This window comes from Bubalus bubalis, chromosome 16, assembly GCF_019923935.1.
Source record: "Bubalus bubalis isolate 160015118507 breed Murrah chromosome 16, NDDB_SH_1, whole genome shotgun sequence".
NCBI classification, from domain to species: Eukaryota; Metazoa; Chordata; class Mammalia; order Artiodactyla; family Bovidae; genus Bubalus; species Bubalus bubalis.
In genome coordinates, this window is record NC_059172.1 from 68015849 (window position 1) to 68030707 (window position 14859).

General features: G+C 41.4%; 1 protein-coding gene across 1 annotated transcript in view; it reads right to left on the bottom strand.

The window, feature by feature from the left end:
• Positions 1–12070, bottom strand: part of RAB39A (RAB39A, member RAS oncogene family) — a 37213-nt gene extending 25143 nt beyond the window's left edge. The window contains exon 1 of the mRNA XM_006053332.4: positions 11666–12070. Coding sequence (XP_006053394.1) covers positions 11666–11892 — 227 coding nt within the window. The 5' untranslated portion in view covers positions 11893–12070. The remainder of the gene's footprint in view (positions 1–11665) is intronic.
• Positions 12071–14859: the final 2789 nt, after the last annotated feature.

Genomic DNA, 14859 nt, shown 5'->3' on the forward strand with positions numbered 1-14859 from the left:
ACTAAAGCTCTGAGAAATCTTGCAAAACCCCAGCATTTCTAACAGTATTTGATCAAGGAAATTTTACTCAAATTATACCTATTACTTTGAAAAATGCTATTCTGAAGAAAAATGATAAGCAATGCCTAGAATTTGAGAATCTATACTTTTTTTTTTTTTTAATGTCTTCTCTTATAGCCAAGAAGTTCATAGTATCTATTAACTCTCATTTGCAGTATTCTCTCTTGATCTCTCCTCAGAGAAGAGGGTTCAGTTCAGGCCACACACTATTCTTTTGTATTTCTGAGGCAGGAGTCTGTTATTAAAGCTGTCCTTTAGCCTTATCTGTTTCAGGCCATATCGCACTATGTCCTACAAAACAGAAATACATTTGGAAAGGCTGAAGAATCAGATGAAAAACTACTTTTGATACAGGAAGATAATTTAGACAGAGATTCTGACCAATTACAGAAAAAGTAGGGGAAGAAATAGGCACATGCATGCATTCTAAATAGCTTCAGTTGTGGCCAACTCTTTGTGACCCTAGACATTGTAGCCCACCAGACTCCTCTGTCCATGGAAATATCTCCAGGTAAGAATACTGGAGTGGGTAGCCATTCCCTTCTCCAGGGGATTTTCCCAACCCAAATATTGAACCCGGGTCTATCTGTACTGCAGGCAGATTCTTTATGGTCTGAGCCACAACAGAAGGATAATATTTTGCCAAGAAAAGTCACTGATAACTTTTGGGGCCTGGCTTGCTAAAGACCTTTCTCAGGTGACTCTAATGCACTCATTATACCAGTGAAGTGGAAATAAACCTAGGAGAGAAGTCTCTGTTACCCTACCCATTTTTTTTGGCATTGTGACATTTTTGATGGTTTATTTATATCCTAGATACTGGTACGAGTGGATGGTCTTCAAGACTTACTCCCAGTAAAAAATAAAATTTATTTAGCATATTATTCCTCAATTAAAAATGAATCATTACCATAGGAAGGAAATAGAAAAAACAAAATTCAGTACATTTTAAGAATGTTTTAAAGAACACTAAGATTTTCAGCCAAAATAAAATAATATGCCACCAAGCCATCTACAGTTTCTCAGTCATGCTTATATACAGAACTGCTGCTGCTGCTGCTGCTGCTAAGTCGCTTCATTCGTGTCCGACTCTGTGTGACCCCATAGACGGCAGTCTACCAGGCTCCTCCGTCCCTGGGATTCTCCAGGCAAGAACACTGGAGTGGGCTGCCACTGGCTTCTCCAAAGCATGCATGCACGGTAAGTCACGCCAGTTGTGTCCGACTCTGATATACAGAGCTACTATCGCTATTTTGAAACTCTTTCACAGCTTAAAATAAAAATATACTTTTAACTTTGAAGTGTACTGGACCTCTGTTTCACATTTTTCTGGAACTCCTATAGCTCAGAATAGTACTTTATTACATGAAGTGATTCCTTTCAGAAAACAATGGGTTTTTAATGATGTTTGTTTCATGATAAGTGAGGTAGACTGTGTAGGGTAATAATTTTTAAATAAACTCTGAATTACATATTGTCAGAATTGATTAAGTTACTGATGTTTGGAGGCAGATTTATTAGTATCATAAAGTATAGGTTTTGTAGGATTTCACTTCAGAAAGAATGAAAATATTTTATTAAAGTAAAATCTGATGTTCTCTGGTGTGTGTGTGTGTGTACCTCAGTATTATTTGAGTGGTTCACCTTTCTTTTCCACTACCTCATAGAACAAACTGGAAGAATGCAGATTTCTTCTAACTCAGGATAAGAATAACTGGCTCTTTAAATCATCACAATAAATAATCTCTGATCATTCCAAGAAGTTGCTCTTTAAACTTTAAGTAAAATGGCTATGGAGGCTAAGTTGTTAAGAAATCTTTATATGCTATCGAAACTGACCAACAACAGGTAGAAATTTATTCTCTCTCTTTCTCTGAGACTAAGCAAAAGCACTCTTCTTCATGGGAAAACTTTACTGAGTGATTCATATACTGACAACATTACTAATTTTTTTTCTAGCCGTTTCCTTGAAAGCTAAATGTGGGGCCAGCATGTCAGAATAGGTGGTCACTGACGCAGCATGATGAGAGGAAACTCCAACACCCTTCAGCCACAGATTCACAACTCCACCAACAGGGAAACATTACCTCAAGATGATAAAAGGTGGTCATTCTCTTTTTGAACAGAAATACTCCTAGAAGAACCCTTATTCTTTTAATATTTTTGTATCTCTTGGTCTTCCAGCTACTTCTCTCACTGAAGCTAGGATGGAGAAGTAAGGAATGGCTTTTCAACTGAGATGTGAGGGAAAATAGAAGAGTTGGTTCAAGATCTTACTATTCAAAAACAGTAGGAAAGAAAACGTGGGCAAGCACCAAACGCCCTAAGAATGCATTCTACTTACTTTGCAATTTTGCCTACTGCTGGCCTAGGGTCTTCAAACACTAAAGTACAATATTTAGTCTGCTTTATTTACAATATTTAGTTACTAAAGAGGATGTATAATCACCTTCATATACCAATATGTCATTGAGGTTATGGCTACATAGGAGAAATCAATTGATTCATTGAAGAAAAAGGAAATTAAGAAAACTAATCACAGGTTTTTGAAATTAATGGCTAGCGTCTTCTTTTTTTAATGGCTAGTTTCTTAATTGTACTGACTATGCAATCACTCAAAATGGTCTGAATGTTCTGAATGGACAGTGAAAATAAATTTCAGCATATAAAAATATACTTGGCTACAAGCGTCATCTTTCTACATTCTGCTACACTTGTTAGAAATGATGCTGGCTTCTTTTTACATATCATTTTACTCTGGAACATGAGAAGGTATACTTTTGGGGGTGACTGCTCATTTTTTTCTTCTGTGAATTTCTCTTTCCCCAAAAGTAGACTCCTACAGAGTCATTTGCTTTGTATGACTCATAAAACATATCTCAATATTTGTATAATTCCTTTGTATTTTATGTGTATATTATCTTAACCCAACCCTAGGGGAGCTGACTCATTGGCCAATCAAATATCAATGATATTTTTTCTTTTAAGAATTTGAATAAGAAGCTCAGGGACTGACACAGTCAGGAGCTGACAGCACTGGATAAATGGAAATAGAAAATCCACAAACACATGTTGTTAGAACACCTGTATGTTCATTGAGATTTTGCTTCTCATGAAATCGGTATCATTTATAATTTATTCCTTATATCTAATCTAATTTGGCTTTATTTCTGTTACAACACAAATAACTGTAATCAAAACACTGTATTATCTGATCACTCAATACAAATAGAGCCCAGCTTTCTATTGTTTCTAATAACTTGGAACTACAGCAGACTGCAATGATTATAGCACTTAACTGCAAACAATCTTTGTTCTGTTACCTATGTAATTATGAGCCCACCAATCCACTATCAGAAAATCTCTATTGACAATCATGAACCACAGTAAGGAGGGTGGAGATCAAATAAAGTTTCCTTAAAAAACAAAAACAGGACTTCCAGGGTGGTGCAGTGGTAAAGAATCTGCCTGCCAATGCAGGGGACATGGGTTTGATCCCTGGTCCGGGAAGACTCCACATGCTGTGGAGCAACTAGGCCCATGCGGCCACAACTACTGAGTCCATGCACCCTAGAGCCTGCGCACCCTAGAGCCTGCATGCAGCAACTTCTGGCCTGGAGTGGTACAACTCCTGAAGCCCCCGCGTCTAGAGCCTATGCTCCTGCCAACAAGACAAGCCACCACTGTGAGAAGCACGTGCGCTGCAATGAAGAGTAGCCCCCACTTGCTGCAATGAGAGAAAGCCTGTGCAAACCAGTGAAGACCCAGTGCAGCCGAAACTAAATAATTAATTAAAAACAAAAGAAAAACCCATTTAGTTTAGAAATCTTAAATGATCTCTTAAGGAAAAATAGAAAATGTTCATGATGCTTACTTTTAAAATTATGAACAGAAAACAAACCACTTTTAAATATTTACTTCATATGAATGTTTTGAAGTGACAAAGGAGAAAACAGAGACATAAGGGAGGCAGAGGGATAAATTAGGAGAAATAAGCTAAAAAGAAATGAGATCAAAAAAGACACATTAAAATGAAATGAAAGAAGAGAAGGTGGGAGGAAACTACGAGTAGAAACTGACAGAGGAAGAGGGTAAAGGAAAATTAAAAAATAAGGAGTTTAAGGAAGGGTAGGACACATAAGGAAGAGAAACATACACAGTAGAAGAGGAGCTAGAGGAAAAGGTTAACTAATATTTGCAGGTTTTCCATTGCTCCAAACTTCAAAAGTTTACTTGGTTCTGCTCAAAGAATGTGACTAAAGCAATTTATCAAACGGGTTTCCCCCAAATTATAATACTTAGAACACTACCAATCATAGATTTTCATATTTTAAGAACAGCCCTTCAAATAAATGGTGAAAATGCTAGTTTAATCAAAGGTAAACATGTTTCTTTACTCAAGACTTCTTGGCGTCTTTGATATGAATTTTGTAAGAGAGAAATGGAATACAAGGATTTTCAAACATATTTGATTAGAGAACCCATCCTTTAAAAAGAATCACATGGTCTGAGTGTTCTGCAGAACACACTCTGAGAAGCACTGCACTAGGAGGCCATTATTCTCTGAGCTTTACAACCTCTGGCTGTAATTGTAATACCCCAAAGGCCAGACAACAGGAAATAAAACGCCAAATCTGGCTTGAAGCTTCAGATTTTCTATCCCCACAGCTAATGTTGCTATATCTCATTTTATCTTCAGATCGCCTTAAATGCTTTTCATGAGAAAAATTCAAAATTTATGTTCTTACATTTGGCGCTCTCTATTTGTCTAGTTACTTTCACTTTTCACTTCATGTATTGGAGAAGGAAATGGCAACCCACTCCAGTGTTCTTGCCTGGAGAATCCCAGGGACGAGGGAGCCTGGTGGGCTGTTGTCTATGGGGTCACACAGAGTCGGACACGACTGACGTGACTTAGCATAGCATCGCATAGCATATGTCTAGTCATATTTACACTTATTCATCCCTATTAATACTGTTAAACCTTATTTTTGTTTCCTTTTCTGCTAAACTTCTTTCACTATGATGATTGAAAAATAGAAGTGGTGACTGTTAGTTTCACCCAGCACCTGCAACGCCGAATCCACCTTCCCCTTTCCCAGAGCACGTGGCAGGCCTGTGTAAGTGTGGCCTTGTGACCTTTCTCCTCCATGAACTGAGAGCCGAAGTAATCTGCACCACACTGGCCTCACCTGCTTAAAAGCAACATTCCTTGATGCAGATCCTTTCTTTCCCCTCTTCCTGAACAGGCACAGTGTGCCTACAGCCCAGCTTTGTCCACAGATATGATGATAATGTTTTAGGGGTGGTAGGAAAGAAAGAGAGAAGGCATCTGAATGATGGCCTGGATAGTAAGAGAGTAGAAGGCATCTGAATGATGGTCCTGAATGATGGACCTCTTACCTAGAGACTGTTAAACAAGAGAGAAATGAACTATCGTTAAATAAGGCAATGTAATTTTAAGTATCCTTAATACAGTAATTTAACATTTATTCTGACTAAAACACAGTGTTAATAACAAAAACTTTAACAATTGAGTATTCAGTTCAGTTCAGTTGCTCAGTCGTGTCCAAGTCTTTGCGACCCCATGAATCGCAGCACGCCAGGCCTCCCTGTCCATCACCAACTCCCGGAGTTCACTCAGACTCACGTCCATTGAGTCAGTGATGCCATCCAGCCATCTCATCTTCTGTTGTCCCCTTCTCCTCTTGCCCCCAATCCCTCCCAGCATCAGAGTCTTTTCAATGAGTCAACTCTTTGCATGAGGTGGCCAAAGTACTGGAGTTTCACCTTTAGCATCATTCCTTCCAAGGAACACCCAGGACTGATCTCCTAAAGATGCTCACATATTCATCATTTTTCTAAACTTTCTTCACTTTGATTTTGTTCTCTTTTATTTTTTGTGACTAGTTACTGGCTACAAGCATATTAATATATGCTCTGAACTTTAAAAACTAAGGCTTTATTAATTATTTAATAAATTTGGGTAAAAAAAAATGATGAAAAGTGAAAGTGAAAGTTGCTCAGTCCTGTTCTGACTCTTTGCAACCCCATGGACTGAAATTCTCCAGGCCAGAATACTGGAGTGGGTAGCCTTTCCCTTCTCCAGGAGATCTTCTCAACCAAGGGATCGAACCCAGGTCTTCCACATTGCAGGCAGATTCTTTACCAGCTGAACCACAAGGGAAGCCCACCCCCGCCCCGCCACCCCACCCCCCAGAAAAAGATAACTTAAGGCTATTTGTATCATAATCATCAGCTCACTATTTTGTTGTCCTTTAACTTATATGCAGAGTACATCATGAGAAATGCTGGACTGGAAGAAACACAAGCTGGAATCAAGATTGCCAGGAGAAATATCAATAACCTCAGATATGCAGATGATACCACCCTTATGGCAGAAAGTGAAGAAGAACTAAAGAGCCTCTTAATGAAAGTGAAAGTGGAGAGTGAAAAAGTTTAAAGCTCAACATTCAGAAAATGAAGATCATGGCATCCGGTTCCATCACTTCATGGGAAATAGATGGGGAAACAGTGGAAACAGTGTCAGATTTTATTTTTTTGGGCTCCTTTTGGAGCTGGTGACTGCAGCCATGAAATTAAAAGACGCTTACTCCTTGGAAGGAAAGTTATGACCAACCTAGATAGCATATTCAAAAGCAGAGACATTACTTTGCCAACAAAGGTCCGTCTAGTCAAGGCTATGGTTTTTCCTGTGGTCATGTATGGATGTGAGAGTTGGACTGTGAAGAAGGCTGAGCGCCGAAGAATTGATGCTTTTGAACTGTGTTGCTGGAGAAGACTCTTGAGAGTCCCTTGGACTGCAAGTAGATCCAACCAGCCCATTCTGAAGGAGATCAGCCCTGGGATTTCTTTGGAAGGAATGATGCTAAAGCTGAAACTCCCAATACTTTGGCCACCTCATGCAAAGAGTTGACTCATTGGAAAAGACTCTGATGCTGGGAGGGATTGGGGGCAGGAGGAGAAGGGTACGACAGAGGATGAGATGGCTAGATGGCATCACTGACTTGATGGACGTGAGTCTGAGTGAACTCCGGGAGTTGGTGATGGACAGGGAGGCCTGGCGTGCTGCGATTCATGGGGTTGCAAAGAGTCGGACATGACTGAGAGACTGAACTGAACTGAACTGAACATATTTGTTTATGCTTTTAAGCTATCTCCTAAACTGTCTAAAACCGATTTGTTTTTGTTTATATCTGATCACCAATAAACCTCCAAATAGAATGTAAATGGAATGTTTCCCACAAATTGCTGATTACAGTTAAACAGTATGATTACAACTAATGACATGACTATACATTCATGAACTAAATAGTACCTTTCTATGAAACAAATGCACTTACTCAAAATAAGTATCTGTATTTTCTTAGAGGAATGTACAGAATGATTTAACAATAACTGTTTAATGCAATTTTATGGAGAAATTGTTCTGCTAAATGAGAGAAAAGCAAGTATTTGGAGGCAGCTACTGATATATATATGATTTAAGGAATACATCTTTGGTAAAGAGCCAAACAAAATATAGTATGACTCACTGTCAGTAAATGTTCCCTAAATGTCCTTGCATTATTATGAGTGTTACTGTCTGATTTAAATGTGCGTGTGTGCTCAGTCATGTCCGACTCCTTGTGACCCCATGAACTATAGCCCACCAGCCTCCCATGCCCATGGAATTTTCCAGGCAGAATAGTGGAGTGAGTCACCATTTCTTACTCCAGGGGAATCTTCCCTACCCAGGGATCGAAACCTTGTCTCCTGAATTGGCAGGTGGATTCTTTACCACTTGGCTACCTGGGAAGCCAGTTTAAAAAGTATCTATAAAATAAATGTACATTTTTCTTAAAGGCACTAAAAAACAATGATGTATTTAGCAGAAAAGATCTTTAAAATCTAACAATACAACCATCCCTTACAATAAGTTTAAGAGCTGCTTTTATGGATTAAAGACCTAAATGGAAGACCAGAAACTATAAAACTCTTAGAGGAAAACAAGGGCAGAACTCTCTCTGATGTAAATCACAACAAGATCCTCTATGACCCACCTCCCAGAGTAACAGAAATAAAAACTAAAATAAACATATGGGACCCAGTTAAACTTAAAAGCTATTGTACAATGAAGGAAACTATAAGCAAGGTGAAAAGGCAGCCTTCAGAATGGGAAAAAATAGCAGCAAACAAAACAACTGACAAAGAATTAATCTCCATATACAAGCAGCTCACAAAGCTCAATACCAGAAAAATGACCCAATCAAAAAGTGGGCCAAAGAATTAAATAGACATTTCTCCAAAGAAGACAGACGGCTAATAAAAACATGATAAGATGCTCAAAATCACTCATTATTAGAAAAATGCAAATCAAAATCACAATGAGGTATCATCTCACACAGGTCAGAATGGCCGCCATCAAAAAGTCTACAAACAATAAATGCTGGAGAGGGTATGGAGAAAAGGCAACCCTCTTACACTGTCAGTGGGAATGCAAACTGGTACAGCCACTATGGAGAACGGGGTGGAGATTCCTTAAATAACTGGGAATAGAACTGCCATGCTGCTGCTGCTAAGTCACTTCAGTCGTGTCCGACTCTGTGCAACCCCATAGATGGCAGCCCACCAGGCTCCCCCATCCCTGGGATTCTCCAGGCAAGAACACTGGAGTGGGTTGCCATTTCCTTCTCCAATGCATGAAAGTAAGTGAAAGTGAAGTCGCTTAGTCGTGTCCAACTCTTCGCGACCCCATAGACTGCAGCCCACCAGGCTCCTCCATCCATGGGATTTTCCAGGCAAGAGTATTGGGAGTGGGCTGCCATTGCATTCTCCGAGAACTGCCATAGGACTCAGCAATCCCACTGCTGGGCATACTCACTGAGGAAACCAGAATTGAAAGAGACACGTGTACCCCAATGTTCATTGCAGCACTCTTTACAATAAATAAGACATGGAAGCAACATAGATGTCCATCATCAGATGAATGGATAAGGAAGTTATGGTACATATACACAATGGAGTATTGCTCAGCAATAAAAAAAAGAACACATTTGAGTTAGTTCTAATGAGGAGGATGAAACTGGAGCCTATTATACAGAGTGAAGTAAGTCGGAAACAGAAACACCAACACAGTATATTAACATATATAAATGGAATTTAGATGGTAATGACAATCCTATGTGCAAGGCAGCAAAAGAGACACAGATGTAAAGAACAGGCTTTTGCATTATGTGGGAGAAGGCCAGGGTGGGGATGATTTGAGAGAATAGCACTGAAACATGTATATTACCATATGTAAAATAGATGACCAGTTCAAGTCTGATGCATGAAGCAGGGCACTCAAAGCTGATACTCTGGGACAACCCAGAAGGATGGGGTGGGGAGGGAGGTGGGAGGGAGGTTCAGGGTGGGGGGACACATGTGCACCCATGGCTGACTCATGTCAATGTATGGCAAAAACCACCACACTATCGTAAAGTAATTAGCCTCCAATTAAAATAAATTAATTTCTTAAAAAAGAGTTACTTTTAAGGAAAGTGTTTTAGACTCAAGAAGATTTTACTACATATGCTAATGCTATGCTAAGTCACTTCAGTCGTGTCCGACTCTGTGTGACCCCATAGACGGCAGCCCACCAGGCTTCCCCGTTCCTGGGATTCTCCAGGTAAGAACACTGGAGCGGGTTGCCATTTCCTTCTCCAATGCATGAAAGTGAAAAGTAAAAGTCAAGTCGCTCAGTCGTGTCCGACTCTTAGCGACCCCATGGACTGCAGCCTACCAGGCTCCTCCGTCCATGGGATTTTCCAGGCAAGAGTACTGGAGTGGGGTGCCACTGCCTTCTTAATTATTAGTAGTTGCTAGAAGTTTAAGGTATAAAGTTATGGTATAGAAGTTAAGCTATAGAACATGTTTTTACTATATTCACTTTAGTGGCTCAGAGGGTAAGAAGTCTGCCTGCAATGCGAGAAGCCTGGGTTCGATCCCTGGGTCAGGAAGATCCCTTGGAGAAGGAAATGGTAACCCACTCCAGTATTCTTGCCTGGAAAATCCCATGGACGGAAGAGCCTGGCAAGCTACAGTCCATGGGGTCGCAAAGAGTCGGACATGACTGAGCAACTTCACTTCACTTTAGAGGGTAGAGCAAGATCTATTGTAAATGCTTTTTACCGACCATGAAATATCCTAACGTTCATCTCTGACTGAGATCACAAGTGAATGAATTTGCTGTCAACCTTACAATGGTAAAACTGTAATGAATCTTAGAGATCATAATGACTCCATTTTACAGATGAGGAATTAGAGTTTGAAAAATTATTTTAAAGGAGGCTTTTTCTCTTTTTCTCAGAGAAGTAGGCTGATCTCACTCAGAACGGGTGTTGGATGGGGTGAGGGGGAGCCATGTTTGGGAAGTATGGTTAAGAAGTACCGATTCAAAAAGTAGAAGACTACCAAATGTTTGCTTTAATGAGTTCCAGTTGATAATAGAACCTTAAAAGAGTCCCAAACACTACAATATATCAGATCTCTTACCCTCCTCTAAAAAAAAAAGTTCTTGAATCCTAAAAATTTTAAATGTGCTTCATATCTGATTCCATCTTAAATATCTAGGAAATGCATACAATTTACATTTAGTTTTTATTTGGCAGTCACTTTTGTGAAATCCTTCAGGGTTTCGGTGAGCATGTAGAATGAGACTATTTATTTGTATTCCTCCTCCATGTAGAAAAGTATTTCCTGATCTATTATCACCCTGGAACGTTAAGTACCTATTATAAATAAAATAAAGGAAAAGTTCGTAACAAATCTCAGTATGTACATCTCTCTTTTCTCCATCCAAGCACCAGTGACGGCAAACTTCTAAAGACAACTCAATCCTTAAAAAACAATAACAATGCAACAAACAAAAACTCCTCAGTTGTGACTGTGTCCTTGGTTGCTGTACAAGACACACTCTCACGGGTCCTGGCCCTGTATTTCTGATGACCACATTCGGTGCTGTGAGATATTCAGACCATTACCGCATTCATCTCCGTCTGCACGGTGCCCAATGAGCTCATACTGTAATCTGGGCTGGAGCACTGCTTGCTGTAAAGCTAAACGGATCAATCACGAATCTGGGAATCCTTCTATGCAGTTCTCCGGGGCCGCATAGATGGGAAGCTGCTCGGTCAGAGGAGGAAAAGTGGAGCTTGGAGAAGGGTAGCCAGGTCAGGGCGTGCGCAGCGAGGGACGCTGAGTTTGGGGAGAAGGCAGCAGGGGAGCCGAAGAGTTGGGGATTAAAATGCCCGCAGGGCCAGAGCGCTGGGTAAGAGGGGCTGGTGAGGGTGACCTGGGTTCAGGTGGGAAAGGAAAAACGGAAAGGGGGCGCAGGAAATGGGAGCCAAAGAAAGAAGTGAGAAATTGCGGAGGAGGAAGTCGTCCCTGGAAGAGGAGGGGCAAAGGGGAAGCGAGAATGGAGTGTTTGCACTTTCGAGAGGGAAGGGCCAGACCTACTCCCGACTCGGGCCGGTGCAGCCAACGCTTAGGGAGGGGGCCCCAGGTGGACCGAGGGGGCGGCGCGGTCCCTGGGGGGGTGGGGTCCCAGCGCCCGGGGTCCTACCTGAACCGTTCCTGTCCCGCCGTGTCCCAGAGCTGCAGCTTTATCCTCTTGCCGGGCTCGATCTCCAGCAGGCGGGAGAAGAAGTCCACGCCGACGGTGGGGTCGCAGGCTGGGGAGCGTAGCCCAGGAAAGCGGCCCTGAGTGAAGCGGTGCAGGAGGCACGACTTTCCCACGGTGGAGTCCCCGATGACGATGAGGCGGAACTGGTAGATCCAGATGGTCTCCATCGCTCACGTGCCCAGCGGACTCTAAGGCCGCCCCACCCTCCTACCCGCCGCCGGGCAAATAAAGCGGCGGGAACTGTCCGTTCAGCACCTCCCCGGCGCCCGCCAGCCGGCTTCCAGCATATTCCTGCGGCTGCGGCCGCCACCAGGTCCCCGCCCTCTCTGGATGGAGAGGCGGGGCCCGGCCGTGGAAGGGGCGTGGCTTCAGGCCAGGGGGCGGGGCAGGGCCGTGAGGAGGAAGCGGGGGCGGGCGGGGGCCGGGGGGCGCGGAATAGTCTAGCTGCTCGCGGATTCCCGCCCCCGACCTCTGTAAATCAGTTTTCCCTAAAGCTCACTGGGCGCTTTGGGTGTGGTGAAAGGACGTGACAGCAGCAATGACCAATGAAAATGAAACAAGGTCTCAATTCTGGGAGGGTCAGCCAATGAAAAGTGAAAATCATTTTCTTTTACAGGCGTCAGGGAGGGCTTGTCAGATTCCGGCTCTGATTTTTGAAAATGTGGGTTCCACTTTCATCGGGTTTGACCAGCTCTGTGACCACTGTTGCTGAACCAGATATCTCTTCGCCGCTTTCTGCTCTCCATCCTTGTTGACTGCCACCTCCCAGGTATTCTAAGGTGAAGGAGTTGAGAGCAAAGTTGAAATAAATTTGCAGAGCAAGTTCTGGATGCTTCAAGCAAGGACTTTGGCCGTTGCTCACGCCACCACCTTCTCTTTCTCACAAAAGAGTAAGAAAAATGCCAATCGCCTCCATCGTCTCTAGGGCCCTTTAGTTTGGGGAAGGAGAGAAGGAAAGAAAATGAAATGGTGAGATGTTCATAAAAGCTCCCATTCTTCTCAGTCTCTGTTCTACATACATGTCGGAAAAAAATCCCATAGTGGTCTCTATTTACCTTGTTTCTGGTCAGGAATCTGAGTAAACAAAGCACACCTGAATTCTGGCGAGATTCTCATGCCTTTCTTCAAACTGGTTAATAATGAATTCAAGGTTTATCTTTTAAAAGTTAAGCAGTTTTAAAGTGAATTTTTGTTAAAATAGAATTTTAACAATTCAACTTTTTTCTTGTCCACATCCAAACTTATACTTTCGTTATTCAGTTTTACTTCCTTTCTTATCTAGGAGGATTAAGTTTTGTTTTCAAGGATATGTTTAATCCTCTTTTTAAAACCTTTTTTTTGAAAGTAGTCTTTATTTCATACCATTTATCCCTCAAATCTCCCCCTTTCCAATTGTTTGTACTTCCAAAGGACATACTCAAATAATCACAATCCTGAAACCAAGCAAAACATCTTTCTATTGTGTCTTTTCTTTAGATTTTTGTTTTGTCCATTTTTCTCCTTTTCAAATGTTAAAAAAGAACTTCATTTTGATATTTGGCAAAACTAATACAGTTATGTAAAGTTTAAAATAAAATAAAATTAAAAAAAAAAAAAAAAGAAAAAGAACTATCTATTCCCATTTCTTACCCACCAGTTAGTCTTCAGCCCTCTCCATGCCCAGTATGTACCTGATATTGCTTTTGATAAGGTTGCCAGGGACTTTCCAACTACCAAATCTTCCTCTCCCTGAAATGGAGCAGGACTCTGTGGTCCTTGCGCCTGCCCCATCATGTCCTCTGCCTGCCTGTTGTCTGTGGAAAACTTTAGCCAAGGAATAAGTTTAATCAGAGAAGTGAGAAATGCTGAAACAAAGGAATACAGTTAAAGGAGACTAACTGTAGTCCTTAAGCATAGTCGAGGATCTTTATTTCTTTCTCAAGGGCTATAGATAATATTATGAGCCATATCCTGTGAGCTGTCTTATAGATACTAAAACACCAGGTGGGAGAAGTTAGCTACATGGTGCCTAGACTGTACCCAGGACCTGAGCTGCCACAACTCAAGAACTGGCTGCAAAGAAATGGGAACAAATGAACCTGGAACTAAAGATTAACTGTATCTAAAACAACCAAGATGATGCTAGTCAGACCACTGATGACCGATTTGAAGATAACTGTTAGAGATGACTGTGCTGTTTCTGCCTTAGACACTTATCTCTCTATAAAAGCTCTCACCCACTACTTGTCGGGAGTGGGGAGGATAGTCAGCCTTTGCACATATGTGTCCACCACCCTCCCCCAGTCCAGTTGCCAGCGTCTGAAATAAAACAAACTTTCCTTTCCACCAAGCTGGCCTATTTCTTGGCTTCTGAGCATTGAGCAGCCAGACCTGATGCCTCCCCACCCCACCACACCCTTTTGGTAACAACCCCATCATTTGTCTTTAGTTATTCTTGACCCCTCTGTAGTTTTTGTTGATTAAACTCTTTGGCTGAAAGCTAATTGGCTGACTCAACTCTTCAAACCACAGTCTTCTTTCTTCTAGTCCTTCTCCAGTTAGGAATGGCCAAATGACAGAGGTGTAATGAATGAGACATAAAGCTTTTGTTTTCCTGATGACAAAACCCTTACTGGCCATCACTTTGTGGCCTTTCTTTTTCCTTCCTACCTGGAAGATGTAACATCCATGTGTGACCATAGAGGTGAAGGCTAGATGCTTCAGATGGTGGTATAAGAGAGAGGAACAACCTGAGACCCTGATGGACTTGTTGATCTGTGGTACCAGTTCTGGACATCTTCTTGTTTGAGATAAATTAATCAGTACCTGTTTAAGCCAGTGGTGATTGAATTTTCTATAAGTACAGCCTGAATACTTTTATGTCTTGGTTTCTACAGAAGCATTCTTTCTTAGTTTCTTGTTCCTTTGATCCATATCTTACATATTAAAGTTCATAAGAGATCTGTCTTTCCTTTCTTTACCCTTTCCTCCTGTTTTCCTTCACTTTAAGCTGTTACTCATGACTTAATCTACTCTAGTGACTTCAGTTACTCCCTTACCAAAATCATATGTCCTCCCCCAACCCTTGCTCTGTATTCAGATTCATATTTCAAACTGCCTCTCCTCTTAGATGTTATATAGACATTTCACAGTTA